This window comes from Calonectris borealis, chromosome 5 (assembly GCF_964195595.1).
Source record: "Calonectris borealis chromosome 5, bCalBor7.hap1.2, whole genome shotgun sequence".
NCBI classification, from domain to species: Eukaryota; Metazoa; Chordata; class Aves; order Procellariiformes; family Procellariidae; genus Calonectris; species Calonectris borealis.
Window position 1 is genome coordinate 12,253,612 of NC_134316.1, and position 26,510 is coordinate 12,280,121.

The 26,510-nt window shown below is 51.3% G+C and overlaps 1 protein-coding gene across 1 annotated transcript in view; it reads left to right on the forward strand.

Moving 5' to 3' along the window:
- LOC142082703 (uncharacterized) overlaps positions 1–11,752 on the forward strand; it is a 42,632-nt gene extending 30,880 nt beyond the window's left edge. Inside the window, exons 11-17 of the mRNA XM_075151017.1 lie at positions 661–793; positions 2,023–2,133; positions 3,674–3,829; positions 6,910–7,031; positions 7,442–7,546; positions 8,624–8,809; positions 10,760–11,752. Coding sequence (XP_075007118.1) covers positions 661–793; positions 2,023–2,133; positions 3,674–3,829; positions 6,910–7,031; positions 7,442–7,546; positions 8,624–8,804 — 808 coding nt within the window. The 3' untranslated portion in view covers positions 8,805–8,809; positions 10,760–11,752. The remainder of the gene's footprint in view (positions 1–660; positions 794–2,022; positions 2,134–3,673; positions 3,830–6,909; positions 7,032–7,441; positions 7,547–8,623; positions 8,810–10,759) is intronic.
- The last annotated feature ends 14,758 nt before the right edge of the window (positions 11,753–26,510 follow it).

Here is a 26,510-nt window from a genome sequence, read left to right on the forward strand (position 1 = left end):
TCTGGAGTCAGCAAAACGCCCATATCCAGCATATGCACAGTGCTTACTTGACATCAGAGCCTTGCGTTGAGCCTAGGTAGCTGTTTTGTTTGTTGTATTTGCATGTTGCTGATGCTGGATCCTAGACTGAATACTTATGAGGCTCTTTTATGTAATTCTTTACAGTGATACTGAGAATGAAATTACACACTGAGCTTTTCCAGAAAGCAAAATGCCTGGTTTCAAGTTGGTGATCATTTTAACCAGGATTTACTGACTTGAAGACTGTTCTGGTGAAAGATAATTGTTTGTCTTGTATTTGTAAGGTGTCAGAGGCACACAGGGTGCTCACCCAGACTCCATTTGTCAAGACCACTTCATGCCTACTTGTTTTTGAAAATACTAGAATTTTTACTTATCTAATCTCACTAGTGATGGGTACAAGTGACATTTGCGTGCATTAAGCTTTCGTGTCCTTCCGGCAGTATCTTAATGAGAGCTATCCAAAAGATGGGTGCATATATGTGGGTCACTGAGCTAGCCCTGGACCTGAGCATGTGTCCATTCAATTACCCAGGCAGTTGTGTTGGTTACTGTAGGAGGAGTTTTGATCTGAGAGAATAGCCTGATTTGATCTGATCAATACTTTCCATATCCCCCCCTTTTTTTTTTTCTTAACAGGACTGTCTGGCATAAGCTAACATACATTTGCAGTGCCAGCACTGGTCAGGATGTTGAGGTAAATGGATTTCTAGACAGGATGGAAGATGGGATTACGGAGCATTTTCTGCAGACAGTCACTTCTAAAGTCAAGGTATGGGAGACCCACGTTAACACTGAATATTTTTAGACTGTAGGACAGGCACGCACTTCACTCTCATGTTCTGATCTGGAAAGGGTGAAACTATAGTTTGATCTTCAGAGCCAGTACCCTCCTGTGCCTTGTCTGAAGCTGTATATTGACAACTTCATCTTTTCCAGTTTTTGGGATCCCAGTTCCACTGTTTGTAGTATTTGCTGTTGTGCTGCAAGTGGGTACCCCATGCTGCCCCTGGACACCTAGACCCGAAGGGCTGAACTTCACCTGGTACCTACTCATCCCCAGCAGCCGAGCATCTTCCCGGGGCAGTGATAACTCACAGAGCCCCAGGCTGTGGTGGGTAGTCAGGATGTAGAGAAGGCTGATCAGAAATGTATCCCTCCCTTGGGATAAGTTCCCCTCCCTTCACACTTTCTGATATTAGACTATTAGCCCAGACATCCACCTTCATGTCCTGGGCTCCATGTCTAGATAACACGCAATTGCAGGCTCCTAATAGCGTGTGGCGTTGTGCATTTCCTTGGGGAGGTTCCCTGAGCACCTTCAGGCTCATTGTGCAGGCTCCCTCGAGCATGCTGAAGGCAAGAAAAGGAAAATGACAAAAGAAACCCTGGCCACACTGTGCAGTCTTGGTCTCCAGAGCTCATTGTCAGCCTGTCCCATGGGCCCACGCGTTGAGACGGAAGCAGGGGGTGGTTCTGACAGGGAGCGTGGACAACCCTGGGGAGGAACAGGAGACCTAGAGCTCAGGTTTTCAGTCCTTCTCTGGCTGTGTCAACATGGGCTTCGAATCATGAAAGACAGAGTTTATCCCCTGCCTACCTGCTAAATGATCCTTGTACTTTCCCATCGAGTAAGAGGCAACGACCATGCTGGGAGCAGGATGCCAGAGCAGAATGGTGCAGAACAGCTGGCTCTTCCTGCACTCCCCATCCATAGGGTCACATTTTACATAGTCCCCAGATTAGAGCTACTGCCACCCATTTTTTGTAGTTTTTGGTCTTCCAGGTTTGGGCTTAAGGACTTAATACATCCTTTCTGAGCTTGAGTTGCTTCTTTCTTTCATGTTTTGCCTTTCTTTGAAATGAAGGCACACGATGCTGCAGCTTGTGGAGGAGTCTGTTTCTGAGAGCAGAAAGAGCAGAAGCAAAATAATCCGTGTCTGTTGTCTGTGTGGTGTCTCTACATGTGCACCCATTGACTCTGTCTGTCCTTTTCCCCAGGGAACACTGAAGGAGCACTTCAAAAAGTGTGACAGTGGTTTCGACCACATCCTTGAATCCTTAAAGCAAAGCTTTTTGGCATTTGGGAAGAAAAAAACAGACACGTATGAGGTAAGAAATAAGTAAGAAAGTAAGAACAAGATATTACTTGGGAAATCACTAAAACTAGTCCTTGAACCTCTGGATTGCACAGTATTTCAACATTAATCCAAACTACAATTTTGTCTGTTGTTAAAAGGGCTTTTAAAGAGCTAATGGTCTCAGTCCAGTTCCTCTATCCAACAGAGTTGGATATCTTCCTCACTGAGACAGCTAGGACCTTTCTGTAATCTCAGTAGAGAAACCAACAAGTGAAGAAATGTGGAAACTGAATGTACCTCCAAATACAGAGCGGGAGCATTGGGCCATCTCTGATCCATTGCCCCAACACCACTATATTGTAAATCTTCTCAGCTTCTAATGTGCTTCAACTTTAGTTGTAAGGAATATTTATCCCTTTGATGGAGAGTGGACACAGGGAGAGGTGAAAGGTCCAGATCCCCAAACGACATAGTCTCTCAGGCAGTTAAATACGCCAGGGTTAGTGAAGAACAACCTCACAGAGTACCTAAGTTTTTTCACCTTTACAGTAGCCTGAACAACTTGTCTAGGGTCTCACGGCACCCTTGAATCTGGCTCTTCAGCAGTGAGATTGGTACCTGGGGTACTGTCTTTTGCATGCAGGTTGGATTTGCTGCTGCTGCTGCTGCTACCTGCTACGTGTCACACATGTCCCCCTAAGCACTGGACTCCCTTTCTCTTACCCTCCCAGGTCTGCAGGCTCTTTGTCAGTGCTGATTTTAATTAGCATTTTGAAATGTGGAAAAAGGTAACCGAACAGAAAATATTAGGAGCTATTCTGCTGTTGTTCAGAGTCTATCACTGAACATTATGTCACATTAGTGCTGGGGCAAGCAGCAGCTCAGTGGTGGAGTGCTGTGCCAGAGCTGTCTGTCTCTTGCTTTGTCTCTTTTGGACAGGGCTGGGGATTTCCTGTACCTTTGGACTGCAGCCTAAAACTGCTCTGATTTCAATTGCTAATGAAAATGTGGTTTCTATGCAGCCGCCCATCTCCCCTTAGAAACGCTTGCTCTCCTTCCCCCTTCAAGCACTGCATGGTCTCGGCACTGGGGTTTCTCAGCAGGTAGTGGGTGGCTCAGAGATGCCCAGGTGACTTCTCTGTGCCCAGCCACCATTGTGTGCCCAAGGGTATGGCCCTGGGACTGTGTCTAGTGGAGATGCTCCAGGGAGGCTGGATCTGGCTTTGTTTGTAGTCCAAGCTGTCCCCAAGCAATGTGTTTGTCAGCTTGGGCCTAAGTCAAGTGTCACTGCTGCTCTGGAGTGTGAGTGACCTCTGGCTTAGCTAACTGGTTCCATTGCTTTTGATTGGATGTCTCCACACTTCTCACCAATGTTTATGTCATCCACATACAGCTTGGAGATACTCCATATGTTAGACCATGCATTTTAAAGGAATGCTTAGGCAGAGAAACAGGACACCCATCTCTATGGACCTTATATCCTCTGTCTACACTGGTCAGAGTCCTATAGGTATGGTCTGGTCCTTGCTCAGTACAGGGAAGTTAATCTGGTCTTCTTTGCTCTGGAACAGGCCCTCGTCAAGGCTGTCAACGTCATCATTATTACAGAATATGTGCAGGCCCTCCTGACCACTTCCAGGAAACCATCTTCTGTGCAGAGGAGGAGGATTGTCAGCAAGATAGAAGAAGATCATAGGATGCTGCAAACCGTCTTTAAAGAGTGCTTAGTAAGCCTTTGATATGGTTACGGTTTTGCTCTCTGTCATCAAGAACAGTACCGGCAGAGGAAAAGGCTCTGAAAGCAACGGAAAAGCTTAAGAGGTCTTACCACAATGGTATCCAGCTTCACAAAAATGACAATCAGATGTGCTGACGGCCCTTCTGATCTGCCAGAAGCTGTTAGTTTATAGTTTTGAAATGTATGACTAGAGGAGGCAAGATTCACACTCCTGCCACTGAAATAAGAATGAGGCATGATCCTCTGAGTTGGCAAGACAGCACCAAAGCTGTCACAACACAGCTCTTCCTCTTCTGCACCTCTTCTGGTACATGGCATGGGGGTGCAGAAGAGGAAGAGCTGTGTTCCCCCCAGTGCTTTCCCTTGAGCCTCTGAGGCGATGAACCAAAAGAGCTGCTCCGCATCTTCCAGGCTTCACCTTCTCCGTGGATTGCCCCGTGTGCTGCTCCTCCTTGGGCATGGGATATGCATTGTTACCCCTCCATCCAGCCTCCTCCCTTCCTGCAGGCCTTCCCCAGCCTCTCAGAGCTGGGCTGATGGCTGCGTGAGCCATTTCCCTGTGCTGCAGCGTTTCCTCACGGATGGAAACATGCTGATGCTGTTGTGGTTGGTGACGGTTGCAGGGAGGAGCGAGTCCTCCCGCGGGGATAAACACCTCACACCATTAGGAGGTAAAGATGCCTTGCAAAAGGCACAGGTTGGGTGTAAAAGCAGAGCCACACCTCTGAAGAAAACTTGTGGAAAAATGCTAGGTCTGAGTTGCAGAAGCAACGTCGGAAGCCTAAAAAAGCCTGTTTGCTTAATTCGTAATCCGGTGTAGTTGGCGGTGCTGCACGCAGCATCTGCAGGTGCCACCAGGCTGTCACACAGGTTCCTTGATTGCCCAAGGGCAAGGACTGCAATGCCAGCAGCATCCCCCCCTGTGGCTTCTCCAGTCAGAGAATCGCTGCTGTGCAATAGCCCCTGGCACAACTCTTTTGCAAATGCAGGCTGAGAGCACCCAGGCATAGCACTTCCTAAGAGGCTGGACTGGGCATCGCAGCAATGACTGCAAAGGTAGTCTGGTAACAGGACTCAGATGTGACACAGCAGATAAAAAGCCTCGGCTTTATTGGTTTTAATAATTTCACAAATTCTGAGTCATTCTCATGACTTGTGTGTTTAAATGCTAGGGACTGGAAATCTATTTTCTGCCAGATGAGCCCCCTGGAAGTCATTTGTCAGCAATTCTGACTTTGTCCGAAGAATAAAATGAAATCAAAATGATTATCTGTAGGCTCCTCTAAAAACCGCTCAGACCCATTACAATTAATGCATTAGTTTCATGGTGGAAAGCTGGAAGCTGGCAGTGCTTTTAGCTGAAGACCCACCTCTCCTGGAGTGATCAATCACAGACAAGTTAATGCTTTGAGCAATCGAGCCATTGGGAATAGCAGGAGGATTCTCTAATCTTAACTCTGAAGTTTACCAGTAATGCTGTGCTCAGCATCAGCTTTGGATGTAATGTGCAAGAAAAGCTGGTTTTATGGTGTAAAGGAGATACAGGAAATCTAATTATGTACTAAAACCCTACATTCAGCTCAGGTGAAAAAAGTCTGCATCTAGTTAGCACTGTTTCCCTTGTGTCCCCAGTCTGTTCGTTTTCTTATTGATGTGGGAGCACCAAAAACCTCGGGGAGGAAATGCATAAGTGATTTGCAGGGGACAGCCTGTTACTCAGCCAAATGAGGTACACGGTTATGCATGCAAAATATGTACTCTGCTGCAGACTGAATTTATCGTGCAGTTGCTGCACAGGCTGCACCTGCTCCCTGCCCTGCTCTGCCCTCTCTTCAGGCTCTTCCTTCCCCTCCGTCCTTAAAGCACATTAGGAAATAGCTTGCTTGTCTCCTAAGAGCACTACGTGTCAAAGGCACTTAAGCACTGCTGACAAGACACCTCTTTTTTGTCCTTTTAGATTGCAGGCTGTTTACCTCTGACCTTGCCTGTCTATATAGCCTTTAACTAAATCTGACACCTTCAAATTAATTAGCATTCTGTAATAGTGAGCTTGCCAAGTATGAAGCCTTACAGTATTGGTGTGTTAGGAGCTGAGTACAGCTTGTGCACTGTACAGAGCTAGACGTGCTGTTTGTCTGCAGTGTGGAGGAAGAAAGAGAAGGCTGTCTTCGAATATTACTATTATTTCTAATTTATGTTCAATGCAGAGGTGAGCTGCACCGAGAATGCAGCCTGGTGTTTCTAATGCCCCGTGGAGATCAGGGGAACCTGGGCTTCTCCTGCCCCAGTTCGGCAGCCCGTTCTCCAGGTTTGCTTTGTCACAGAGTCTCTGTTGACGTGATGGCATCAATAATTCAGAGAAGCAATTTAATCTCATTACCGCACCGATGAAAAATGTGAGCAAGGCCTGAAGCTCTCTCTTGGAAGTTCGTCCGCATTCTGCTTCCTCCGGCTTTGCTAAAAATGCTGTATGTTTCTGGAAAAGGCTTTCTTCTTCTGTGTGCTCTAATTCAGAGGGAGCTGACCATACACAGCATCCACCAGGCATGTCATGTCCTTTACAGTGTCCAGCCCTGCTTACTGTTTTTTCTGTTTTTCTGTTAGAGGATCTGTGTCCCCTCACCCTCTCCCCAAGGTCACTTTTCTGTCCCTGGGCTTGCTTCAGGACAGCAAAAATGCCATCACGTCTGGCCAGCAGAGCTTGTTTTCACATAGGTACAGGGCTGTGCTTACCTCTGGAAGGAAACCACTTCCCAAAGGGCGAAATGGCCTTGAGAGGACAGGCTAGGTAGAGAAAAATGAGGTACATTTGCCCTCTTTGTCAAAGGAAATGCAGGAGGGGATTCTGTGCTGCTGAAGGTAGTTGCCCAGCCGCCCTGGAAGCAGTCTGTGGTTACACCCCAGTTTCTTTTCTCCTACCCTGGAGGGAAAACAGGCTTCTGTACATGCACAGACAGCCCTGCAAAGCTCCTAACCCACACAGTGAGGTCCCCAGTCTGATACGAGTCCAGGTCTTAATGTTGTATGCTGCTTCCCTTGCCCTGAAAACACATTTGCTTCTCTTCCCAGGGTCCTGCAGCTGGTCCCCTTAAGGATCCTATAAAAGCAATTTTAGAACTTATTCAAACTTCTGATGCAGAGGGGATGAAAATAGCCCTTCTGCCCATTCTCAAAGAATTTCCTGATCTAAGGTAAGGTCTTTTATTGGTTTGACTTCTGTAGTTTCTTAACTGATTACTTGCCACCAGAAGACCTATAGCAGTATTAGTGTTGCAATACTTTCTCTTTGCAGCATGCTGGGCCAGGCACAATGCTTACCTTTGAATTCATTCGATGCTGCTTATTCACAGGTGCTGATTAACATGGTTTATAACTTTGCCAGACATTAACCAGTGGAGTTGAGATGTCCTTCCGTAAAGGTGAAGGATGGATGAAATGGCTGTCAACAAAGCAGGAATACTGTGGAAAAATACTACCAGAATGGACAATTTACAGGCACATGTGTGCCAAACGTAGGTTTCAAGAACATCCTTAACTCAGGCATTTCATAACTTCCAAGCACATGGCTTTTGGCTTTAACACTTCACCAATCCTTTTCTAGGTATAACTATTTCCACAAAATCCTAGGTGTATTCATCAAGAATATACACTTCCATTTCTCACAGGAAGCTGTTAACAGAAATGAAACCCAACTTTTATTAGGAAGGTGAGATCTTAGCTAACTGCATTTGTTCCAAAGTCTGTGGTTTATTACATCCATCTTGTTCTGATGTCTTGTGCTAGTGACTGTATTTTTCCAAGTTGGCATGATTACAGTGTAGAGCTCTCTGTCACAGGATGCTGTGAAGGCCAAAATTGTGAATAGCTTCAAATGAGGAGCAGACAATTTGTGTAGATAACTATTTCAGTACCTATTCAACATGACAATCATGATATAACCCCCAGCAAAGGAAGTCCCTAAACTGCAGAGTCCCAGAAGTGAAAAAAAAAGAAAGAATAAGAGAGGTCATGTTATGCTTTGTCTGGTTTCTGTATTCTTTTCCTAAGCATTTGCTACTTTTGAAGATGCTATTGAGCTAAAAAGCTGCTTATCTGATACAGCATAGCAATTCTTATTCTCTTGCTATATATATACACACATATATAAATAGAAATACATATGTATAAAATGATGTATTTTTATGTATATATATATATAGTATAGGAAGTAGGCATAAGAAGTACTCAGAAGAATATTATTTTGATCCAGATCTCAGAGGAGGTCATCCTGGTGTGAGTAGATGCACTGTTCTTGATTTCAGCAGATTCTTGTATGTTTAAAACGGTTTGGCTTGGATACATTTGCCCTGTTTGTTAACCAGACTAATAAGTTGTGACCCCACTCAGCGAAGCAATGCTATGTAGAATGAAAATCCTATAGCCTTCCAGATGAACAAGAAGTAGCTCCATCTGAAGGGAGAAAAGATACAAAAAACGCTTCCAAATGGTCAAATGCAGAGTTACCCAAAACCTATTATGGCAGATACACATCTTTTTCTAGGAGAAACCTGAGGTGAAGATTTCCACAGTTTCACAGGGATGCTCTGTGCACTGGGCTCAGGACCCATGAGCTCAGCCATATCCCACATAGCTCTTGTGATACGGCCTCCTCCTTGCTAGGTGGCCATCAAAAAGCAGCTCAGCAGCTTCCAAGCCTTGGTCTGGCCCAGCAAAACTGAGTGATAGGAAGCAAGCTTTTTTCCTTGACTCTTTCACTGACCTGCCCTCTTATCCTTTTGGAAAGGAAGGAACATCTGAGTGCAGTGCTGGACATCAAAGACTCGCTCAGCCGAGAAGACAGAGCTGCTCTTCTGAAGGCATTTCACGATAACTGCAGGGAATCAGAAACAGAAGCAAACTTGCTTTTTGCAGATATAGAAGTAAAACCTAGAAAATATGGACTCTGTGGCTGCTTCTGCTGTTAGCAAAGGTAGGTGTGTGTGTGAGCGTGCTTGCGTGTAACATGCATACCTGCACAAGCGCAGGCATTTCTGCTTTCAGGGAGGTGGAACTATGGCGGTAGCGTTACCTCCCCGACGTCCTCGTTGCTATATATGCCAGTTCTACTTCCCTCTCTCCGCCTGCAAATTTCCACGTCATGAAGCATGATGTTGTAGGCAGTGCAGGGCGCTGAATGCTTAGATGTGTGATTCAGGTTACTGCAGCGACAAAGGAGAAGACAGGGCTCTTCCTCCCTGTCCTTCGCTCCTGTCTGCGTGTCTCTGCAGCTGCCTTCCGCAGCATCCCCTCCCTCCCAGCTCTTACCATGTGTGCATGGGCAGGGTCTCCCAGGCAAGAGCTGCTGCCTCCTGGCAGGTCACACTGAGGGATTTTCTCCTCCATGGTCCTCCTGCTTTCCCCATGCAGAGGGGTGGGGTGTGTCAGCCCCACTGCTGTCCCCTCCATGAGAGCTGTATTAATTAAACCGGGCTCCGTCCCGTCCAGGTGACTGTGCCATGCTGCGGACACCAGAGGCGAGTGTGCCCCCTCCGTGTGGCGGCAGCAGCAGCTGGTGGCAGAAGGGAGGAAAGATAAAAGTCAGAGGGATGAGTCACTGTAATGTCTTAAATCCCCTTGGCGTGAATTGCCAGGGCTCGTCTGGAGCACCTGCAATCTCCTTTCAGTTTCCCAAGTGATTCCTTCACAGTCACAAATTGGGGATTTTGGGGGGTAAGCTGCAGCAGATTTTGAAACTAAGCTGGTCCTCATGGCTTAAAAATACTTCTTGGTGGAGAAGATGCAGCTGTTTGCTTCACTTTAAATAATCTGCAACTTCTTTTTAGTCCAAATTTGTTCGGCTCCAGCTCAGAGCCAGAGAATTTTGTTTTATCTTTGCCAGGCCAGAGCCCTCGGCTATCAGAAATAGTCTCCCTCAGTTAATATTTACAGATTGTCATCAGTCACCTTCTGTTGGATAAGCTGAATAGACTGAGTGTCTCAGGTTGAGAAGCGCAGTCCGTTTCCACCTCCTCCGCTGCTCTCCGGTGTCACCATTTATTTATAGTTCCCCATGTTAGCAGAACAGGGATGAGTTACGCAGGGCTCTGACCTGGGGCCTTCAGGCACAAGCAGACAGCAGGCTACCCTGTTAGCAGGGAGAAAAAGCAATTAGAGAAGCAATTAATAAGCACGCAAACTTTCCCTTCCTAATGAAAACTGATTCTGATATAATGAACTGGCTATCAGCCACTCACTTTTATACTCTCCTTTAAAGAAATTACCCATGGCACCACCTTTGCTTTAGAAAAGATATTCAGGAACATGTTTTTAAAACACCGTAAGTCACTTAATCTCCTATTTGCTGAAATCCCCTGGGTAAATAGGCTCCCAAATCCTAGAAGACCTGGCTGTGTCTGCAGTGTACATGTGCAGCACAGGTTGGTACCCCTGTGAGCTCAGGGGTAGCAGTAACGGTGAAATCAATGTTGGGATGTGCTCAAAGGGGGGTCACCTTCCTCCTTCATCCCAGCCCTGCGATTTTGCTGGGATGTGACCTGCAGGTACATTGAGAATCATCTGCTTTCTCCCAGCCAGGAATGCAATAGCTGCGCGTATTTGCTCTTTCTGTATGTGGAGGTGGGAGGACTTTGGAAAAGCGTTATCTTTGCTTGTTTCATGTTAGCATGAAATGACCTCCCAGAAAAGGAGAGAGCAGGTTTGGCTAGAATGAGCAGGGAGCAGCAGGGATGCTGCCCATGGCTGCAGGCCCATGGATTGCATTAGCCAGAGTATCCCAGGAACTGGAGGTTTTCAGCAGGTAAATGTCAATACAGCTTCATGCAAGAGCTTGTGCATAGGAGGGTTGTTTTTGCTGTTTGACTCTTGCACGTGTTCTGACGAGTGCTATTTAATTACCCAGCTTTTTTCTTGTTTCTCTCAGGCCTACTGTGAGAAACATGAGGTCTCGCTCTCACATGGCAGCATCTGCAATCACAGCTCCTTGAAATCTTCAGGGACCCGTGCAGCCGGATGCACGGAGAAGCCTGACAGCTATGGAAGACACAATTCCTGCATTTTTGCAGGAAAACCACGTGGTCTAAATCCTAATCTTCTATGCAAAGTCCAGGCGGAAGATGAATGGGGATATGGCAGAAAGACATTCCTTCAAAATTTCCTGGAGATTGCCGCTTAGCTGAGTCCTGGTGGTTATTCCCAGGATGTGGCATGGTGGTGAGTGGAGGAGGAGGAAGGTTCCCCCTCGCCAAATTTCTCTCTGTTTCCATCCCTTGTTTCATGTAATCTCACATGAAACCACGGACTGCTGCACCACACGGTGTCCTAGCAGATGATATGGCATCGCAACCTCCCCCAGGGACCCAGGACCCTCCGTTAGGGAATCCAGCCTAGCCCATGGTGCTGGCGGTGCCTGCCGGTTTGGGTACCTGGAAGGTGCTTCTGCCCCCCGAAGCCTGACCTGCACCAGGAGGGGTGCAGTCAGAGCTGCCTCTTCTCTCGCCCCCCACACACAAAGGCTGTGACCCACTTTGGGAGCAGCCTGCTGCGGCGCCGGCTGCGGGACGGGGAGCTCTTCCCCTATGAGTTTTACAGCTGGCTCTGGAGCAGAATCTTGCATTCATTTTTATACCTCAGTTACTGGAAATTTCCTCTTGGAGAGGGAGGGGGAAGCCTCATGGGAAGCAGGCAGTGAAAGGAGCTGTTTGTCCCAGCCTCTGGGCAAGGTCTGTGCTGTCTTCAGATGTAAATAGGCAGTTCCGCCGGGAAAACATTGACTTTTCTTCCCAGTTATCTATGGACTGGTCACAACCTCCAAGCTGGATTTGGTTCAAGGCTCTCCTTTGCTATTATGTTAATATAGGCCATTACCGTGCCTCTCTGTCCGCATAAACAAGCAAAAAAGCTCTGCTACCTCAGATGTGCCAGTGCTTTTCTGAGCGGCCATTCCCCCTCGAATCTGCTTCCCTAACAAGAAAAGGGGCAAATTTGTGCATAACCCGTCAATGTGCGAGGCAGGGGACATGTCAGGCCCTGGGACCCTGGGAAAGCGCAGACTGAGGTGGGTGCTGCCACGCTCTGCAGTGCTGTGCCATCATCCTGGGGGCGCGGGTGTCCCAGCTGAGGGGCGGCTTCTCCGCCCAGAGCCCTCCGTGCACGGGGGTCCTGTGAGCCTGACAGGAGCCGGGGCAGGTTTATAATTGTCATGAGCTTTGCTCCTGGCACGCTGCTGAGCGTGGGGTGAGTGGCAGAGAAGCGGGCAGGAACAGGCTGCTCCATCTCCAGGGAGTCCTCTGTGGGCTTTTGGGGCACCATGAGACCTCAGCATCATTACCCTCTGTCCCTCACATCACTAAAGGGCAGCGAGAGTGTCCTGTGGCCTGCCTGCCCTTCCTGACCGCACGTCTGTTTCAAAGGCCCAGCTCCTGTGTGCCGTGCATTTTATAGCTGTCCATGGCAGCTTTGGTGAGACCTTTCCCGGGACGTGGGGAGGCTGGGGGAGCTGGCGGAGCTGCAGGCTGGCTGGGTGGGCACAGGTCAGGCTGTGGGGCTGGATGGACGCCTGCCCTCCAAAGGGTGCCAGCCCTGCCAGGCACGCTGGGCGACTCACCCTCCCCTCCCGCCTAATTGCACGTTTTTTTCAAGGGTGAGAAGGGATGACAGACCCGACTGCAACAGCAGGGTCGGAGTCAGTCTCTGCCCATGGGGATTTCAAGCAACGAGCCTTCCAGAGAAAATAAATAAAAACCCCTCTGACATTTCGATCACGGTTGGGCTAAAAATAATCCCACAGCACGCGGACGGCTCCTGCCACGTACATGTCAATGACTACGTACGTCTCTGCCATTTGACATTCGCAGTCAGACGAGGGTATATTCTGCTTGCAAAGAGTGGCTGGGAGCCGGGGGGATGCCGGGCTTGCCACTACCGACCCTGCGGATGAGATGGCTGAGGACAAGCCCTGCGCCATCACGGCTGCCACTGTGCCTGTCCTCGCTGGGCGGGCAGGGGATGGGCGGCACCTTCTGTGTGTGTGCGAAGCACCCCTTTCAGTGAGTTTCTTAGCAGCGAGTTTCTGCACCCTGTGTGTAGCATCCAGTCATGGAGAGGGCAAATAAAGACTTGAATTTGTCCATGAGGTTTAGTGCTGGCGGCACACATGAGGTTTTCCAGAGCCAGAGGCCCCGGGGACGTTGGCTGGGGTGGGCATGGGGGGGGTGATGGGGAGAGGCCCCCTGGCATGGAGGCAGATGGTGTGGGAGGGATGTCCTTGGCCACCCGCGTCGCCTGGGGAGAGCAGATGGTGTGTGGGGAGGCTCCCGGTGGCTCCCCGGGAGGGGAGGCGGTGGCAGGGGGGATGCTGGGTCGCTCCCTGGGTCTATCTGGGGTGATCAGGGAGGGGAGGGGAGGCCGTGGGGGAGAGGGATGAGGGATTTCCCTTTCTGTGGGGATTTTAACCCACTCTGCTGTGTGCCCCAACCTTCCCAAGTGACCCAGCCTCCACCCTAGGCTGAGGTTAAAGCGCTTGGGTGGGATTTGTGCTGCTCTCTGTGAAGGGCTGGGAAGTAGGGTCACACTCAGGATCCTTCTGCAGGATTATCTCGTGGCCTCGGGATGTGGGCCCGGGCAGCACTGCCGTTGCCGTCAGCCTGCTGGGGCCACCATGGAGCTGTGCTGAGCATCTCCCACTTCCCCTCATGTCCAGTGGCTCCACCGCGACGAGCAGGACAGGATCGCTTGGAGCTCAGCACCCAGAGGCTCCCTGCACAAAGACCCTCTCCCACTCCCTCTGCACCCAAGATTTCACAGCGATCTCCTTGCTCACCCGTCACCTGGACGTGCCAGCCCCAGGGGTGTGGGCAGCAGGGAGTGACACGCTGCTCCTGGTGGTTTGATGCTCTGGCTTTTTTGGGAGCCACTCTCCATCCATCGCCTCTCCAGCTCTGCACTGGGCTGACGGGTTGTGTGGTGAGCAATGATTTGTCACCTGTGTCCCCCAGATTGCTCGGGGCTGGGGTTTGGCTGGTCACTTTGAAGTGCTGCGTGCAGCAGAGCCTCACCAGCCACCTCGGTCATTTGAGCTCCTGTCTCAGAGGGTCACCTTCAGTGCTCAATGCTGAAGACAGTGGAAAACAGACGCTCCTTAATTATGCTGCAAGGTCTGAGGAAAGACCTGACATTTGCTGAGGTGCCACCTGCGCTTCCCCAGTGGCTTTGCCAAGGATATGTGACAGTGAAGGCAGGGCTTGATGGTTAAAAAACAGGTAATACTGAGGATTTGGGACATGCTGACTTTTGTTGGATAGCAAATGTGCATGAGGAGAATCGATCCTTAAACCCATGAGACCTCAGAGAGGGCAAGCCACCCGCTGATTGCAAAATGATATAGAAAACTGTGTTTTATTCTCTTTCCTCCGCTCTCCCAAGAGGAGCCTGTCGATGCTGAGAAACTCATACATTGATCCCAATATTGACCGGAATAACTTGCATGCACATTTGAGGCTTTACTCTCCAGCCCCGGGCTCTGCCAGCACCCGGCTGGGGAGCGATGCCCGACCCACGGGTGGGGATGGGTGCATGCATGGGATCGGCAGCACAGCAAAAGCCACCACAGGTAATTCCCCCACGGGGAAACACCCCAGCACATTCCAGAAACCACTTGCCTTGATTTTAAGACTTAAATGTCTGCCTTTACCCCAGCACCCCGTGGTTGGTGCGGGAAGGAGGAGGAGGCACCAGCATGTGCTGAGGTCTCTTGCTCTGCACCAAGAGCTGTGCTGGGTCCTCCCAGTTTCCCCCAGTGGCCCTGGGGACACCCCGGGCTGGGAAGAGTACACACCTGGTGCCATCTAGTGGCACCGGGACACCGAAAGGGCCGTGGCTCTTTTGTATTTATTATTTGTATTATTATTCTGGGGTATTCCAGGGGTATATGCCTGTGTGCCATACCGTTTGTGTGGGCTGTGAGCAGCACGCTGCTTCACTTGCAGCCCCTTACTGGCGTGTGAGACTTGCAGGAAAACAAAAAGTTGGGAATCCTGGTGTAAACTGGGATGCACTGAGCATGTAGATATTTCTGCCAGCCAAATAACTGGCAGTTTGGGGGGAAGACTGCAAAAGAGAGTGATGAACAGAATTGTCAGGATATATCCTGTGCTTTATAAAACCAGCTGGAGCTTGTGAGTGCGCAGAGGAGAGGTCAAGAGACAGCGCTGCAGAGCTAGGACCAAAGGGACTGACTTCTTCCCTCTCTGCAGTGGTCGGGGTTCCTGTAGCAGTCGAAGGCTTTAGGATAAGGTTTTAGTTGGCTTAACCTGACCTAAGGCCATATTGGCACCAGAAGACAGGTTCCTGCCCTCGCCCCTGGGTGCCTCCCCACCACCTCCATCACATTGGCTCTAGGGGTCGGCTCCACTGCTGTGACAGCAAATTAACAGCCAAAATAAATACTTCTGCATGGGTTTGCCTCTCCTCTTTCCTTCCCAGGGGCTCTGGGGCAGTTACCTCTCTCCAAGCTCCAGTTGCCAGCTCCACACCTAACTCTCCTGTCTCCTATCACCATCCCAAAATTTGCGGTTTTCAACCTGTTCCCAGCTGCCCTCCCTGAGCTGCCCCCTTGCCCGCGCCGGACGGAGCCATTCCCTTGCTGGCAGTTTGGTTGCTGCTGCCCGCAGCATCGCGGAGAGTGTGGGGCTGCGGTGCTGCCTGTGCCTGCCTGTCCTGCCCACCCCGGTTCACGCAGCCTGTGCGGGGGCCATTGCGTATTGCCCAGAGGGCTGTTCTAAAAGGGGTGCCAGTCTGCCAGCAGTTAAAATAAATGGGCTGGGTTTAAAACAGCCGCTGGGAAAACCCCTGTGTTTCAGGGCTGGGAGAAAGTATTTGCAAGGACTTTTGCAAAAGCAGACTGTCTGGTGCAGTTTGTTAGATCATATATCCTTGCAGGGTTTTGGTAAAAATGTAAATCAAATCTTGGTTCATGGATGAGTATGACATTTTTTTCCTTCACTGGATTATACCCTCTGAACTTCTCCACACTGATCTTTTGTGCCTAACAAAATGGGCTTGTGCTATGCCAAATGATGTCATTTTATTCCCCTCCAGACTGCCTAGTGCTGAGAAAGATTTGAATCTCCATTCCCAGACACTAGCTGTGGCTCCTGCTGATGCTGCCGCGTGGTCCGTGGCCCATTTCACTTGCCATTGGCTGGGGTCTGTGAGTGTCTGCTGGGGTCTCATCCAGCATGAACCAAACTTGGGAGGGAGAGCTGGGTCTGACCAGGGCAAGGGTGAGCCCATGCAGAGGGGTTGTAGCCCAGAAAGGAGCTGGGGTAGCTGCTGGCTTTTCTAAACATGAGCTCTTCGTTAAAGCTCTGTGGAGGGAGGAGCACTGCTGTGCCCCGGCTGAGGGCTGTGCTCTGCCTGCTGTGAAGCACCCATGTAAAGATCAGTGTGGAGGAAGCTTTGGCATTGCTCAAGCCTGCATTTTGCAATCCTGCCACATATGTCAGTGGCCTAACCCTTGCTGCATGGGTGACAACATATCAGGAGTGGCCTGGTGTGGGTGGCAGCACCCTGTGTGTGCAGCTCTGGGCTGCGGGCACCCCAGGGCACCATTGTCCCCCCAGGTCTGAGTCTCTCATTGCACCCGCAGGTCTCCCCGCTGCGGCTCCAGGCAGGGCTGTTTGCTCAGGGCAGCCAGGGACTGATTTGGAGATGATCTGTCAATGGAGCCGGGGAGGCTGGGTGCTGCTGCCTGCCCTGGGTGCTGCTATGGAGATGGTGATGGTGCCTGGGCACGAGGCCAAGGCACACACTGCATCGGGCAGGACACAGCCACAACCGCAGCACTTGTCTGCAGCTCAGTCCTGTGCAGGGTGGGGGGATGGGAAAGGGCTGATCCCCAACTGTGGCGATTGTGACCCCTCTTCTCCATACCGTGACCTGCCTGTCTTGAGAGATGACTTGGGCAATTGCTGCTTGGGTAGCTGGACATCTCCTGACCTCCCTGCCGGTTTGCATTGGTGCACACCCCCTTGAGTGTGCACTGGTGATGCGGAGCCCCTGCTGCAGCCGATAACCCATGTGGTCATGGCCGCAGGGGCCTTATTGTAACCGTGTTTCATGACCCTTTCATGACGAAGCGTCTTTTGCAGGTTGTGCAGGTGCCTGGGCTGTGGCCCTGGGCTGGCTGCCAGGACACACAGGTGATGGGCTCTGCCTGTTTTCCTTCAGAGCAGCAGCACGAAGGAAATTGTAAAGACAGAGACCTCCCCCTGCCAAGGTGCGACCCTGGGCTGGGGGTGCTGCAACCTCCCCTCCCCTGTAATTCATTTCAGCTGTTAATAAGGTCTGGTTTTAGCCCTTAACCCTGCGCCAGCAGGTCCCCTAGCAGAGGGGCTGCTCTTCGCTGCCTGCTTTCGGACCGACCCCAGACACAGCCCTGCGTGTCCTTACCTCGTCCCCCCAAAAGCGAGGAGGTCTAGCGGCCCCAGCCTGAAGCCAAGCTGCGGTTCCCCCTTGGATGCCCTTTCTTTGCTGGCGGGGCGTCCGTGTGAAGTAGGGACCCGCCACTAGATGGGAGTAAAACCTGCGGGAACACCCGGAGCCGCGCGCTGCGAGGGGCACGGCCCACGCGTGGGGCCGGCGGTGCTGCGGGCAGCGGCCGTGGGCGGGCTGGGTCCCCAGGGGCCCGGCTGCGGGGAGGCAGCAGGGCTGTGCCCCGTGGGAGGGATGCCCGTCACCCCGGGGGGATGCTGGGGACTGTTGTGACCTGCAGCCGCTTTCCTACCTGCCCTTCGCTGCTGGGGAAAAGCGGGGCCGAACCGCCCTGCCCCGCTGCTCTACCCCGGGCAGTCACCCCACTGCCAGCTGGTGGCTGTTACTCTTCAGCCCTGTCCCACCGCCTTCCAGCCTAAAAACACAGGGCAGCGGAGCTGGACTTGCTTGCAGGGACAAATCTGCCTGCTGTTTGGAGCCCTGCAAGTCTGATACATAAACTTGTGCCCTGCCCAAACACCCAGTGCGGGCTCTGGGGTGGGCTCCCTGGCCCCCCAGCCCTCGGGGGGCTGCAGAGCCCTTCGCCGGCAGGCTCACCCCACTTTCTCCTGCCAGGGTAATGCAGAGCAGGGCTTAGCACCGGGAGCAGCTCTGCGCTGCAGCAGAGGGGCCACTGCGGATGTGCTTCCTTCTTCCGTCGCGCTTACACTTATGTCTCCTGTAAAATCCCCACCAGCTCGCTCGTCTTTCCTCCCAGGGGCCTAAGCCATGGCAAAAGCGCTGTGCCAGGTCTGTCCCCATCCTGGCCCTGCCCTGTGGCCAGATCTCATCTGATCTCAGAAGCCCCCCAGCTGGAGCCTGTTCCTTCCCTGCAGGGGGAAAGCCCTGCAGCCAAGCTCCCCTGCCGCAGTGGGGTTTGCTCATCCTGGGGCTGCAGCTGCCCTGGCTGTCCCTTGGCTCCTGCTCAGCCCTGTGCCCAGTGCACGGCACTTGCTGCTGGTGCTTCAGTCCTGGGGGGGTCCCGTAGCAGGAGTCTGCACTGCAAGGGGAGAAACACCATGAGAAACAGGGTGCACCAAATCAAAGCCCAAACCTATGGCAGTTTCTTTATAGAGGCTGGCCCTGGCTGGTGGGGATGTAACAGGAGCTTCCTGCTCTGTTTTATGTCCCACATGGTCATTGATAACCAACCCTGTCAGCAGCTCCTTCTTGGCTCCTTCTTAAACAAAACAGGCCCAGGCAGGCAGTGCTCAGGCTACGAGATCATAATTAAAAATAGTCACAACCGAGATATTTTCCTCAAGACCGCCCGATAGCCACACGGGCCGGGATTACTGTGTGGGTACACAGGGAAATGTCTCTGTATATCAGACACTTGTCGCGGGGAGGGAGGAGAGGTGCCAGTGACTGCAGGAGCCAAGTGCCCATGTCCTGTGGGGCACGCAGGGGCTCGAGGGCAGAGCTCTGGCACTGTTTCCCTATTGCCTGCTCAAAAACCAGGGCCCCGGAGGACTGCGGAGCTGCCAGCAAACCTTGTGCATTCACAATATATGAGGAAGCCTTCAGCGAGTGATTTCCTGAGAGTGACTGGGGAAGAGCTGCCATCACGTCCCCAGGGCTTGGGACCAAAGCCAGTGTGGAGCTGAATTTCCCTGAAGACAGCCTTGCCTTGCCTTGCCTTGCCTTGCCTTTCCTTTCCTTCCCTTCCATTCCCTTCTCTTGCCCCTATTGCATTTCTTTCTAGAATCATTGTTTACCTGTTTGAAGGCCAACATCTTGACTAGCCCCACTGTCTTTCCTAAATTAAGCTATGTTGGTTCCTTCAATGCTTACTCAGACGCACATTTCTGGACTGTCAGTCATTCTCTCTCTTGTCTTTTGGACACTGGAGTGCCAAGAGCGGACACTGTACAGTAGCCGAGCTCCAATGATGACAGCTGGAGCAGGAGAGTTTCTTTCCGTGTTGCCCAGGTGTCACTCCTTTTGCAAGTCCCAGCTAGAGGTTTTCTTTTTCACAGCAATGTGTTGACACAACCCGTTCATGACCTTTCATTACACCAGAGTGTTTGGGTTTTTGCAGAGTTATTACTGAAGGGGTGATTTCCTCCCTGTATTTGTGCAATCATTTACTTCTGTGTCATTGCCATATGCTGCTCTTGTTCTGGTTGAATTGCATCCTATTGATTTTTTTTTTTTCTAGAAAACTGCAAGATCAGATCCTGTCCCCTTGGCCACCACGCTTGCAGTCCCTGAAGCTCTCATGAGCATCCTCTGCGTTTCAGCATCCAAATCATTAATGAGCCTGGCTCAGACCAGACTCCTGGGGACTCACACTCAACACCCCATGCAGTTTTGCTCTGATCATGAATCTCCATCCAGTTTTGTGTCTGCCTCCCAGGAGCTTTGCCTCTTGCCCGAGGTCTGTATGCCAGGAGAGATGTGCCATGATCCGCAGACCTGCACCAAGCCATGGCCAGCGGTGACACCCCTATTGCTCCGCTGCTTCGTCCCTGCTGCCACTGTCAGAGGCAGCGCTTGGCACCGACAAGGACCACGGTCCCTACCTCGCTTATTTACACAAATGATACTTGAGATGGAGTCAGGAGTCCCAACATCTGCAGGTGCTCTGCTCTCAGGGAGGAGAAACTCCTGCCATGGAGGGAAAGCAAATAGGTTTATGCAGAACAAATTTGGTTAAAACAATCTTGGTGTATTGCCGTGGTATCATTCTCATGCTTAAAACTCTTTAATTCTACCAATATTTTTCCAGGAAATAACCCCAGGGCTTATTCCTCCCCCTCTTTTAAGATCAGCACTGCTTGCCCTCGCCCAGGGAGCCACCTCCCTCTTGGCCATCGTGGTGGATGGCTGCGAGATGGCTTTGACCAGTTTTCCAAACACGCTGTGCTGGGACAAGGTAGGTGGATGAAATCCGCCCCTGGAAGCCTCAGGTTTATTTAGGCTGCAGTTGGACGCACAGTTTGTTAGCATTATCTTATTTAATTTATTTTTTGGCAGGGTCATTGGCATAAGCAGTCCCCACTGCATGTCCCCCCCCGGTGCTAGTGCAGCTGTGGGGGGCTGGGAGGGGGCAGCGATGATGGGGGGTGACAGAGGCTGCTTAAGCCAAGGCTGCCACTGGAGCAGTGCCACCTCCCAGCACTTCCAGTTGCGTTCCCCTGGTGCTTCTCATGCCTCGGTACCAGCGTCTGCGCTTCGGCTTTCCAGTTGCTCCCCAGATGCTTCTGCCGCAGTTTTACATGAATCTCCTGGAATCTGAAGAACTTGTTTTCTTTCTGTAATTCCTTCTTAAACTTCAGGGGATTAAGGAATTTATGATTCAGCTGAATTCCCATCACACTGCACATCCTCCTTCTGCACTTGGAGATTTTTCGTGCCTTTAATATTATTTCCTGAGGAGCTTCCTGCTCCTCTAAACTCCACTTTCCCCTTAGACTGACCTGTCCCAGGGTCTCTCCTGTCGCATCTGCATCTGCTGCAACCTGCCCCCACCTTCATTTTTCCAGCTCCTCCTGTCCCGAGAATTGGCGTCTCTCCGGTCTCCCCATCCCTGGTGCCCAGGGCTGGATCCCTTCTCTCCTGATCCCTGTGAAGAAGGGGCTCAGGAAAGCGGTGCTGAGCCCTGCATACTCAGTGCTGGGGTGAGGAGCACTTCCCAAGGCATCCGTGGAGGCTCGGGCTCACGAGAGGCATCCCTGGGGTCGAAGCAGGGCAGCCCACAGGTATGGCTAGGTCGAGCCTCGCTGGAAGGGGTGGGGGGGCAGCAGAGTGGAGGGTCCTGGAAGGAAAAGGGGTCCCCCCAAAATAGCAGACTGGGGGGTATGAGAGGTCTGAGAAGGAGGACAGCCCAGAGGCTGAGGGCAGCCAGGCTGCCTCCACGCACGTGGGTGCCTCCGATGCTGCCAGCCTCCGGGGCAGTGCAGGGCTGTTTTGGGAACGGGAACAATCCTGAGTGGGTGAAGTCCAGGTAAATCACTCCTGCAGCTGAGCTTCGGGCTGAAAAGGCTGCAGGATGCTCGGGGAGGCCTCGGCACATGGGCGCATGGCCCTGGGAAGAGCTGCCAGACAGCAGCTCTGTGCCTCAGTTTCCATTTTAAAGCTGCGGCACTGCTGCTACCTATCCTGCCACGTTTTGTCATGAGTGTCCCAGCAGTGCAGGGGGTTTGTCCTGTCTCGCTGCAAGGCCATGCAGGTAAACCCAAGCTGGTGTCTAGCTCGCGTGTGTCCTGGTCTTCAGCAGAGGTTGAGCTGCCAAACCCTCCGGGGTTAATGTATGTGTTTAGGGCTTTCCCTCTCCTATCCCAGCAGAGTGCTGGAGTTGTATTTAAGGTCTGGCATGGCTGGAAGGATGCGGGAAAAGCAGTGATTCTGGGAAATCATGTGTCTCCCCACGCATCTGGAAACAGTCAAAGCTGCCAGGCATGACGCAAGCTCATATTTCTGCATGCTTTAAGGACTGTGTCAAAGCAAAGCTGTAGCTACCAATGAAGGCAGAGCATGGCTTGAGTCATTTGGTTGGAAAAGCCGTGCTCTTCCCAGAGGAGCAACTCCTCCACCCGTGGAGAAATGACAGAGCGCTGCCCCGAAGGAAAACACTCTGGTTTTACTTAGACACCATCTGATTTTCATTTTCATAAATGCAGAGATGTTTATGTTAGCCTCAAATGTTTTGCACGTTGCTGGACTCCTATGGTTTCAGCATTGATGAAATTCCCCTTTCGCCTCAGGTAGGATGCAGTGGGTACCTCCCTCTTGGCCATAAGTGAGGGCTGGGGACAAGTTTCTCTGCTGGCCAGGTTCCCCCGGGGCTGCCAGCACAGGCAGGGCAGCTGAGTGTGCTGACACTAGACACCAACAGCAAAGGCCACCCTTGAGCCTGGGCTGACACCTCCAGCATCTCCCCCAGGCTGTGCTGAGAGCCGACATCAGGGGGCTTGGAGACAGGGGCAGCAGCCTGTCCTCTGACAGCCACTAGTTTTGGAAAACCACAGTTGTTGGCCAGAAGGATCTCCACCGAAGTCCTGAAAACACATGCGGGAGAGAGTTGCCTCAGTAATGGACATGTTGCCAGTGAGAAGGTCCAGCTGAGGGGTCTAGACCAAGTGGTCAATGAACGGAGGTTGCAGAAGCTGGGCTTGCTTAACCTGGCAAAGAGGAAGATGAAGGACAATTTGATAGCAACCTCCAAGAAGGGTGGTTACAACGGTGACAGAGTTAAACTCTTCTCAGTAGCAGCAGGTAATACACCAAGGGGAAAAGGGTACAGGTTGTGGTTTGGAAAGTTCAGGTTCTACATCAGGGAAAAACTTCTTCTCTAGGAGGTGCTGCAGCCCAGAGAGGTGGTGGACTCTCCACTTAGAGGTTTTCAAGACTTTGCTAGGCAAAACCATGGGCTGACCTGGATTAGCGATGGTCCTGCTTTGAATGGGAAGGTGGACTGGAGGCCCTCAGAGCCCCCTTCCAGCAGTGCCATCATCCTGTGAGCCCTGTGGCCAGGCCAAGCTTACTTACAGCTTGTCTGAGTGCTTATGTGCTCGTGTCTTTCTGAGAAGAAATAGGAGGTGAAGGCTCTGTGGACTTCTTCTGAAGAGTTGTTTTCCCAAGCATAGTGTAACAGGGAGGTTGATGGAGCGGAGAGCCGGGGTGAAGAACACTTATCTTCCTGTAATTTTCAAACATTGACCTATTGCACTAAAAGAAGGAGCAAACAAAGAGAGGGAAAACATAATTAAGAGTAGACTAGAGGGGTTTGCATCTCGTCAAATCAGGAGTCTCTTTTCTTCACCACATACCACACTGGGAAGGGACCAGATGGGACAGCCAAAGTCCCTACCAGGGACCAGATAAGAGCAGAATGGAAGGACGGGAATTTCCTTGTGCCACTGGATGGTCCTTCCCAGTTTGAAGCTTATTGGCATCGAGGACCTACATTTTTGTTTTGCTTCCCGGGAAGCGAGGCCTTCCAAGAGCCTGTGGCAAGGCTGGAATTTCCCACAAGGCTCTGCTTTCTCAAGGCATTGAACCAAGAAGTGATGCTTGCTCGGGATGTTTGTTCTTGTTGACATGACTGGAGCACAAACACATGTCCTAGCTGCACACAGGGACGGGAGGCAGGGCTCCAGGCTCCCATGAAACCAGAACTCCACAGTGAAAAGATTTGGGAGTTTTTGGTGAGCTAAAGTTGACTTGAATTTATAAGTGTGGTTTCTTCTCTTGTAAAGACATTTTCTATATTTAACATAGTATCAGCCTTGTTTTGTTTTTCTGTTGGGTGACAAGAAGAAAGTGCACAGAAGATATTTTTGGGGAAGAACTATGAGAAGACTGATTTTCCAATCTGACTTCTCAGACTGCTTTTGAGCTTGAAAATGAGTGCGACTGAGGTTTGGCAGAGCCTGAGGGTGACCTTTCATAGAGGCACTCACTGCTTCTCCTGACCCTCTGGGCACTACATCAAAATTATTAAAATAAACACAGAATTCAGATAGTATGGAGGCAAATGACACAATCCACGAGCCTCAAACAGCTGGGGAGTCTGGGAGCGGGTGCAGGAGAGCTGCGTGGGTCAAGCCAAACATCTCGCCAGCGCAGTGTCCGCTCCCTGACAGTGGCCAGAATAGATGCGCAGGGAAAGCAGAAGGGATGGGAGAAGCGTGATCCACCTCCATATACTCTCCCAGACACCAGCAATTTGCGGCTTACACATTTTCCAAGCCAGAGTGGTGTCCGTATTTAAGAGCCTTCAACGTTATTTTGTTCCTCTTGCCCCCTCTCCCTCCCTGTCTGGCTGCCTGCTGCATACAGCTTAGCTTTTAGCAACCACAGCATCCTGCAGCAGGAGCTGCTGCAGCCTAATTGCACACTGCGTGAAAAAAGATTCAGTTTTCTGGTTTTGGGTCGTGCACCTACTACCTTCATCTGATACCTCTTGTGCAGGTGGTTTTTCTCTTTCCACCCTCTCTAGTCCTCTGTTATTTTGCAGACCTCCATCCTCAGTTGTCCCGTTTCCAGCCTGGAGAATCCTGTCCTGCTCACCCAGAAGCTCTGCCAAGCCTCTGCTCTGGACCTTCTGCACTTCTGCTGGCACATCTTTGAGATGGAGGGACCCAAACTGTGCACAGTCCTTGAGCTGGGGCTGCCATGAGATCGTGTCATGGCACAATTTCTTGTTCCTGATCTGTTCACTTTTTCCTCTCTTAGTAACTCCTAGCATTCAATTTGAGATTTCTGCTCACTTCCTTGCATTAGATAACATTTCCACTGCGCTATCTGCCCAGGGTATCATTTGGCTCCCCTGTTTTCTATGTAAAACAAGGATTTTGCATCCCTTTGCATAGATCTCCTCTGCCACTTGAACACCTGCTTGCTCTGCCTCATAAGGTCACTTTTACTGCCATAAGTAATTTGGTATCATTTGCAAATGATAGGGTCACCTGCCTGTGCACCCCTGCCCAGGTTCCTGCAGAGACCCCAGCACAACCTTGCATGGAAGGACACCCCTCCAATATGAAAATTGCTCCTTATTTCCCATCTCTGCTCTGTTACTCGTCCCTGTGAGGACCTTCTCGCTCATCCTATTGCTTCCCATTTTCTCTCAGAGCCTTTGGCAACAGCTTGTCAAAAGCCTTTTGGAAACCTCTGTAGGTTACAGCAACCACATCTCCTCTGTGCTCCCTTGGTCACTGGTGTCCAAGAACACCAGTGGGTTTGTGAGGTGCCATGTCTCCTTGCTGAGCAGGGCTGGCTCTTCCCCGGTGCATCACCGTGAGAAAGGTGACAAAGGCTCCTGCCAGGTGCCGGTGCCACCCGACGGGAGGGGGCCAGGCTCTGTGGGTGTCTTCCAGGTTACTTGGAAACATCCAAGGGCTGCCCTTGCTGCAGGGTCCATGCCTGCCGCCACACAGACCCTGTGCCGACGGGAGCCTGCCCGCCCCTGCCCCGGTGAGGAGCCCTTCCTGGCCATGGGGCCACCCTGCAAAGTGGGTGCAGCTGCTTGGTGCTTCTCCAAGGCCCACCCAACAGTTTTGCATTAGTTAGTGCAGAGCATCCTTCCCACCTGAATCTGCTGCAAACAGAGACGGATCTGCCAGGTTTCCTAAGGCTTTTTCATGTGTCTGTCCGAGTGTGTCACACTCCTCCTTTCTCCATCCCCACCTTGAGCCTTGTATCTCAGGGTCCCTTCTTGTTGTCCCCAAGGTTTTGAGTTTTGTTTCATAAGAACACAGAGAAGCAGGTGGGGACATGCTGGTGAGGCTGCTGCCTTACAACAGAGATGTCTCAGCCGCGGTCTGGAGGACAGCCCGTGGGGCGAGTCTGCTGCACGCATGACGATGGCCTTCCTCCTTCCTTCTGATAACCCTGGAGGTTGTTCGCTCAGTTTCAAACAACCATGATTTGAAGCTAAAGCTGGAAGCACAGAGAGGGGGCCTCAGCTTGCAGACCCTGTTGGGAGATGCTTTTTTTTAAGTTGGAAGATCAATATCTGAGGGAGATGTTATGGCAGGCAGGAAGGGTGTCTGTGGAAGAGACACAGAGATGGCGACTAAGAAGAAAACTCAAATGCTTTTCTGGGGTTACTTAATGGTAAAAACTGCCATTCTAGCTGCGATGGGGAAATGACCCAGTTGTGAGTGGGAGGGAGTGCGCATGTTTGGGGATGCTGTTCATGTGACAGTCATCCTCTCCCGGTGTGCCCCACATGGAGCTGGCCTCTGGTAGCTGCTGGCTTACAGCAGTGCAAAGCCCATGGGTTCAAGGGAGGCCCTCCAGAGCAAGATGCAGACAACTTTGCATCCAGGAAAGTGATTTAAATTGTCAGATTTCCAGGAGGCCCCAAAAACAAAATTGACCCAAAGCTGTAGAATTTCTTCAGGGGGTGCCAGGGGTCCGGGCAGGTGTGGAGGTGGGCAGCTGCCCTGGGGCAGGGAGGTTATTCCCTCCGCATGTTGCCCAACCTGGCTTGGCTGGTGTGTTCTCCTTGGCCAAGGACACAGTGACTTTTCTCTGTTCCTTCCTTTCCGTGGGATAGTTAAAAACTTGCATGTTCCAGTCTGCAAAAGATAATTTACAAATAAAGTAAAACCTGTAAGGCTGTGATACCCAGCCCTCAGCCAAACTGACCCCTTGCTGGAATACACCAAGTGCTCCAGGAAGAAAATTCT